Source organism: Morus notabilis, unplaced genomic scaffold, assembly GCF_000414095.1.
Source record: "Morus notabilis unplaced genomic scaffold, ASM41409v2 Scaffold276, whole genome shotgun sequence".
Taxonomy (NCBI): domain Eukaryota; kingdom Viridiplantae; phylum Streptophyta; class Magnoliopsida; order Rosales; family Moraceae; genus Morus; species Morus notabilis.
In genome coordinates, this window is record NW_010361626.1 from 413,896 (window position 1) to 421,514 (window position 7,619).

The 7,619-nt window shown below is 34.5% G+C and overlaps 1 protein-coding gene across 1 annotated transcript; it reads right to left on the reverse strand.

Annotated features, from left to right (window-relative positions):
* Positions 1-2,404: 2,404 nt before the first annotated feature.
* LOC21408619 (beta-amyrin 28-oxidase) lies at positions 2,405-5,296 on the reverse strand. Its single transcript, XM_010100202.1, has 3 exons — positions 4,351-5,296; positions 3,367-3,551; positions 2,405-2,716 (listed from the first exon to the last, which is right to left on the reverse strand). The coding sequence occupies exons 1-3, from the start codon at positions 5,294-5,296 to the stop codon at positions 2,405-2,407; spliced, it is 1,443 nt and encodes a 480-aa protein (XP_010098504.1).
* Between the last annotated feature and the right edge of the window lie 2,323 nt (positions 5,297-7,619).

The following is a 7,619-nucleotide window of genomic DNA, read 5'->3' on the forward strand; positions in this document are numbered from 1 at the left end:
AAAGCCCATCAGGCCGATGCCGACTTGAATATTTATAAGATATTTACGTTTGTTTTCTATATTCGTTCTTGATTCTGAATTATAATTCATAATTTTTTACAGTATTTTTTTCTTAAAAAAATACACGTAAAATAAAAATAATTCTGAATATATAAATTAAACGTCCTCTTAAATTATATATAAATAATAGTGTTTAGGTACGGATGGGCCAGGCCAGTTGAGATGGAGTCGATGGTGATAGGCTTTAGACTTTGCCTCTGACGAAACTCACAGCTCTACTTGAACTCATTAACTTCAGGGTTTTACATCACGTGAGCTGCTCATGTGGATAATTAGAAGAAATGAATCGATAATAAAGGAAAAGATTTGGCATATTAAGGGCAATTAAGGGTTTGGTTTCTTCACTGATTTTAGGGGAAAAATCAGCTCAACAATCGACAATGACAAACCCATCATCTGTTTACTGAAACTGAGCAAGATGATGGCTGCTTGAACAAATTCAAACACAATGTGTAAGTTTTACGTGTTCAAAAGATTCAAGGTAAGTGTGGGTTATGACACCAAGATTGACTACACCAAAATTTGTAGAACTTTCTTATTTCTCTTCCAATCATTTTGGTTGGAAAATTATTAACTACGGGTCGACGAGTTCCCTTTAATAGATATATATGCTCTTCAAACTTGATCTCGAACATTAGGATCATATTACAAAAGGAATGACTTCTTTGTACAAACATCCTTTCTAACTTTTTAAATTTAGTAATCTAGTCTTTATTCTTTTTTTCTTGGCACTTGAACCATTCAACTTAAAAATCATTGCAATTAAAGTCCAATTAAAAATGACATCTGCTTTTATATATATATTTTTTATCACGTGACACGCATGTGAGCATATGCCGAGGACAACAAAAGTCACTTTTCAATCTTGGAGCGTCTGTTGAGGGTAATGACTCTTAAAAACTAAGAGTTATTTATCACAACTGATAGCGTTTGGATACATTAAATGACTCTAAAATCAATATAACGGAACATATTTGGTGAGAAATGACTTTCATAGTCTTTAATAACTACTCTCTTGTGTGTCACGTGATTAGAATCATCAACAAAAGAGATGAATTCTATTGAACTTTAATTGTAAAGATTTAAAACTTAAAAGGCTAAATTGCCCTCAACAAATGCTAACTTCTGAATGTAGATCAAAGGGAAACAAACATTTACGTAAAATTTCTAAACTCAAAAATCTCTATTCCATGGTAATTCAAGAATTTTCACATGAACAAATCCAATTCAAGTCTTACGAGCGTCTCGTGCATATTCTAACCACGCATGACCTTAGCAAAGAATCACAACACCATTCAATTAGAAACCAATGCTTAATTTTAAAGTATAAATCAATTATTGAAACTATGCATGAATAAAATTATGAACCTAAGATCTAAGTACGTACGTAATCTAAATCATCTAAGACGTTGATCTGTTAAATCAAGCTTATCTAAGCCGTAGAATAATCAGAAAAGAAAGGCCATAGAATAAATCAAAAAATAACAACCGTATAAAATGACAGAGGTATATTTGTGCCACATTTTTGGTAGAAAAGATTATGACCCAAATCAAACTAATTATATACAACTAAGGTGAGAGGACTCAGACATATATGACCTCAATACTGAAAAATATAGATACGAAATCATCACGAAAATAATTTTACAACCACTTGGCTTGTTCTTCCTCGTCTTCAAAAGGCCAAAATATTTATAACTTTTCAATAAAGGCATAAGACAACTTGAACAGATCACAAAATTGTCAACCTCATTCTTTTTCTTATGAGACATAGGATGTCCTTTTGGTTTAAACGAAATGCATCTTAATTTAAAAATAATTTGAAGTACTCCTTCAAAAAAAATAAATAAATAAAGTACTCATTAGGTTACCTTTGTTTTGCTCAGAATATAAATGCTGCAAGATTTATGCATAAATTCTGATAGCTGTTAGATAATTCAAGCAATTCTTTTAGTAGTTCTTGCTTATGATTTGTTAAAAAAAGCAATAACATTATTTAAACAAGTTCACGTGCTACATAAAAATAGACGTATGAAAACAACATAAAAGAAAAACGACTCAGATAATACAACAAACAACCGGGTTAAGCAAATCATACGACATTAACTGCGGCAGGGTTTTTTTTTTTTTTTTTTTTTTCCCTTTTTTTTTTTTTTTTTTTTTTGGTAAATCGACCACAAGACTTTCAAGAGGTAGTATTGTGACCCCTTAAAGTGGACCTCATTGAGCGACCCTATCCGGACAATTGAGATGTGAAAAAACTCGCCGATGATGTCGTACTCGCTCGCCTCAGTAGTTATCTATTTTTTAAGTAACATGTTTTTCTTTCTACATGTCAAGTGTTTCATTTCTCAATGGAAACAGGATAGAGGCGAACCGGAAGTCCTTTGATTGGGGTTGGCATAACCATACCACCTAAAATTCTCTCGTTGGGAAGTAAAACGTCCCACTTGAACTTAGTCACAAGGTTGTGCATGAAAACTAACACTGCAAGCCTCGCATAATCCTTTCCTGCACACATTCTGGGTCCTCCCCCAAAGGGAAGGAAAGTGTGCGGTAAATAATGTTCATTTCCCAAGAACCTTGAGGGCTCAAACTTTTCTGGCTCAGCAAAGTACTCTGGATTCTTGTTTGTCATGCTTACCGCCCAGAAGATCTACGTAGAATATAATCAAAATAGTTAGAACTTTGTTGTATATTATGTCCAATTTAAATCATTGAATAACGAAAAAAAAAAATCACAATTATTTTGACTTCATAAGTCCAATCACACGAAGTGAAATATAATAGAAAACTCTAAATATAGGAGAATTCTATCATAAGGTATTTTCACCCTACCAATAGGACTCTATTTAAACCATCAATATGTATTTGGTACTAGTAGTTTCCTATGCTTTTATATTTTAATGTGATTTTAATCGTATTTAATTTTCGAAACCATACACTATCTGACAGTATCCCTACCCTACCGTACAAAGTCATCCCGTATAAGAGAATTATTAATTTGACCAGCGTAGCAAAACTCTTTGTTTGATATTGTGGTGTCATTTGTACTTAACAATAATAATAATGGATGAGATTCATGTTGTAGCCATTACAATAATAATAATGGTCGGTAGATTCGTACCATAATTTGAATCATGATTCGTGGTTTGTTATAGTATTTTTTTTTATAAAAAATACATATAAATCGAAAATGGTTCTGAATTATAATTTTAAATCTATAAAAATTAAACTTGTGAAAATGAAAGATTAAAAAGGAGCAGTTCCCCCAAGAATATTTAAATAGATTTTAATTTGCACTACCTTCCATCCTTTTGGTATGGTGAAACCGGCATAGTTGAAGTCGGTTAGAGCCTCTCTAAAAGTGCCCAAAAAAGGCGATACCATTCTCATGGTCTCACATGCAACGGCCCACGTATACTTCATTCTGTTTATGTGATCCCAATCAAGTGTGCCACTTCCCTTCAGAGCTAAGATTTCCGATTGCTCTATTTTGTTATTATTAAAAAAAACAAAAAAAAAACAAAACAAAAAAAACAAAACCAAAAACAAAAGTCATTAACTGAGAAAGGAAAACCACTAATAAGTACCAAAAACAAACATCAGTTCTCGTATATTTCAACTTATAATTAGTTGGAATGTTTGCCATACGGGTGTGTTCACAAACTTAAGTTAAAAGACTTAAGTTCTCGTTCACTTCACAGATTTAAGTTTTCAATTCGAGCTGAGATGTAATATTTTTTGAGAGCTTTTCACTGTAGTAAAAAAAAAATAGATGTGACATTTTCTGAGAGCTTTTTACTGTAGAAACCTAAAACTAAAAACTCGAATCGGTGAAATGAACGATGCCTTAGAGTTGTGTATGTATGAGAAAAATATTATAGTAAAAAAGTTAAATTTAAATTTTTGTAAAGAAAAAACGCTAAGGAACTTTCGTTGGGAAAAGAACAAGACATTAATATCATTAATGCCTAATCATTACGTGGACATCAAATTTATCCAATTAAATATGATTTTAGCAGGGTTCGTATAGTTCGCTGATTTAAGTTTATACGTGACTTTATGTGAAAATTTTTTATTATAATAAAAAAATTAGATATGACTTTTTTCAGAGTTTTTTACTGTAACAAAGCTCAAATTTTAAATTCGAATCAGTAAAATAAACGGAGTAAATGTTTTATTATCGAACACTAAAAAAACTTTGCCTTGAAAACAAAATAAAATAAAGAACTTGCTCTATGCAAAACAGCTAGAACTTTTCTGTAAATAATTGGTAGTACATATTACCGGAGTATATCTTCTCGTAGACATCAGGCCTTTGTCCAACGAACTTAACCATAAAAGCAATAGCAGTGACAACCGAGCCATAGCTCGCAGCCATAATCCCCATAACTATATTCGCCACGGTCGACGGCAACATAACCTTCCCGCTCCGGTCGGCGGCGATAAATATGGACAAGAGATCCTCCGCCGCCGCAGTCGCCGCCACCTGATCATCACTCTTCTCCTTTATAATCCCCTCAATCTCCCTCCTCACCTCCGCCGCCGCCTTTTTTGCGCAGCGGAAAACAGTCCCCGGAAAGTCCAAGTGGACGGAGTGAATCCCGTTAACGACGTCGTCGAACTTCCCCGCCAGTTTCGCCGCCCTCTCCGGCTCTATTCCGAGCAAGTAGTTGCAGGACAGAGTCAGAACATAGCTCTTCACGAGCTGATAAGCTCCGACATTCACTTCTTTTCCGCAGTACTCGCTCAGCTGTTGCTTCATTAAGAAATCGAACTTTTCGACGAACTTCGGCTCCGGCTTGAGAAATCCATACAAGCGGGCAATCCCAGGAGATGTTTTCTGCTGCTGATTAATGTTGTTTGCACTACTTTTGATGACTCCGAAGAGGCGTTGTTGGGAATGGGGGAACCAAACTCTGACGAGCTTCTGCTCGTTGGTGGTGATGAACTTGTTGGCCTCCGGACCGGAGAAGACGACGGTGTTTTCGCCGAGGATGTTGGTTTTGAAGACTTCAGTTGAGTGGTTTTTGAGTCTTTTTAGGATGAAATTCTTCGGGCCTTCGGAGAAGAACCCGAGGGTTTCTCCGATGACCGGCCATCCGAGGCTGCCCGGCGGGAGATTCCGGAGGTGTTTGGCACTCTTGCGCTTCAGGAGGAAGTAGGAGGATGTGAGGAAGACAAGGAGAAGAAGACAGTAGGGATATTGGTAGAGGAAATTGTAATAGCCCATTTGTTTTGGTTTTGTTTGAAGCAAATTTGAGTAGAATGAAGAAAGTTATTAATAGTCCTTCAAATGTAAAAAATAAGAAATAAAGAAAGGCACAATTTTTTTTTTTAATATTTTGCATATGTAATTTTCTTGGTGTAGTCAATTAATTGTTGGCGTTGCTAATTATTCAAAAAAAAAAAACAAAAAAACAAAAAAAGCGATGACCACATGCCGAAGAAATGATGCAGGTGCTTAGATATGTATAGATGCATAAGTATATATAATCGTTCGCATTAAGACAAAACAAAATATAGAAAGTGAACGTCCAACAAGATTTAATCTTGCAATGGATTATATGAATATAATAACAATACATATCGCTGCCATTCGTACAAATAATTGGCATAATAATTTTATCAAGTTATTTCTTTATTCCTCTTATCATGAAACTCGTTTTCTATGTGATTTCAAATTTATACGTCTTTTTTACTTTTGTCTTTGACTATGTCGTATTTCTCTTGTAAGCCTTATATTAGAAAGAATTAACATATCTTCTGCTAGTCTAAGGTAGAGCTTAGCTAAACCATGGGCAACAAAGTTCGCAGTCAACGTGGTTAACTATAAACAGCAGAAAAAAGATAGAGAAAAAATTTCATAATGTCTATGGCTTGTATAATATCTTTAATATAATTTTCTCATTTCTTAATATAATGAAAATAGACAAATTGCATACTCATGTTTTCGTGCATTTTGATTGTTTCATATTGCTTATAAACTTTGTATTCATTCTTTCAGAATGATACCGTCATTAAGATGATGAAAATCCGAGAGATTTTTTATTTGTTGTTTTATTTGCTTATCTATGACTTGTTTTATATATCTTTACCATAATTTTCACATTTCTTAACATAATAAAAATATATAAATTGCATACTCATATTTTTGTACATTTTGATTGGTTCAGATTGCTTACAAACTTTTGTATACATTTTTTTTTTATAATAATATCATCATTAAGATAATGAAAATGCGCGAGATTTTTTATTATTGTTTTGTTTTTTTGTCTATAACTTGTTCTATATGTTTACCATAATTTTTTCATTGCTTAACATGAACGTTGCCGTTTTAGAGTTTTGTCTGCTTTTTTGTGCTGATTTGTTTGGTTTTTATATAAAAAAAATTGGGTATCTGTTTTTTTTTATTTGTTTAAAGAAAGTTTCTTTTTCTCAAAATAATAAAATTTCCTTAAATTTTAATTGTTTGACTTTTTGTATTTAAATCTGAATATCATTATCTTATCTTTTTTATTTTGTTGACTCATAAGTTTTCTTTCTTCCTTTTTTTATTAGGTAAAGATATGAACGTCTTTATAAGTATGAGAGTAGGTATTTTTGTAAATAAAAAGGTTATTGGCACAAATGGTCCCCAACTTATTTAGTAAGTGACAGTTTAGTCCCCAATCTTTTTTTTTTTGGCAAATCAATCCCCCACCTTTTTAAACAGGTGCAATCTGGTCCTTTCCGTCAAGATCCGTCCAAAAGTTAACGGCCCAATGCACGTGACCACCCACGTAACCCAGATTGTTGGGGTATATGTGTAAAATCACTTGTAGCTTGAATTGCTTGTAGCTCGAAATGTCTTGGCTCTTCAAATCGCTTCAATCTGACGATCCACAACAGTCCATGTCAGCGTCGCCGACGAGCAGCCCTGCTAGCGTGAAGGAGGACTTGTCGACAATCGGGTAGACCATCGGCCGCCAACTCTGTGGCGTGGCGGCGTTTCTCGCGCCTCTTCCTTTTCTGACAGCCGCCGCCAAATCGCCGATGATTCACCTGGATTGGAGGCGGAATTGGAGGCTCTGATCGGAATTCGGAACGATCTGGTGGAGATCGGCAAGAGCTTCAAGAGCGGCCTCACACTTATCTCCAGTAATAACAACAGAGCAATCAGTGAGATCTCTAGGTTCGCTTCCAACTTCTTGTAGTTTCTAACAAATTCCCAATAGAAGAAGAGGAAGAAGAATGAGAAGAATAAGGAGAAGAAATAGAAGAAGAAGAGGATAAAGATGAAGATGGTGTTCCAGGGATTACCCATGAGGTTTCTCAATTCGTGACTTTAATCTGGGTTTTTGCAAGTGTTTTTACACATATACCCTAACAATATGGGTCACGTGGGTGGTCACTTGCATTGGGTCGTTAATTTTTGGACGGATCTTGATGGAAAGGACCATATTGCACTTATTTTAAAAGGTTAGGGGTCGATTTGCCAAAAAAAAAGAGGTTAGGGACCAAACTATCACTTACCAAATAGGTTGGGGACCATTTATGCTAATAACCCTAAATAA

Coding starts and splice junctions, on each gene's coding strand:
- LOC21408619 (XM_010100202.1), bottom strand. CDS start 5,296: ATGGGCTATTACAATTTCCTCTACCAATATCCCTACTGTCTTCTTCTC. Junction 3,552..4,350: donor CTACGAGAAGATATACTCCG/GTAATATGTACT, acceptor ATAACAAAATAG/AGCAATCGGAAATCTTAGCT. Junction 2,717..3,366: donor CCATACCAAAAGGATGGAAG/GTAGTGCAAATT, acceptor TATTCTACGTAG/ATCTTCTGGGCGGTAAGCAT.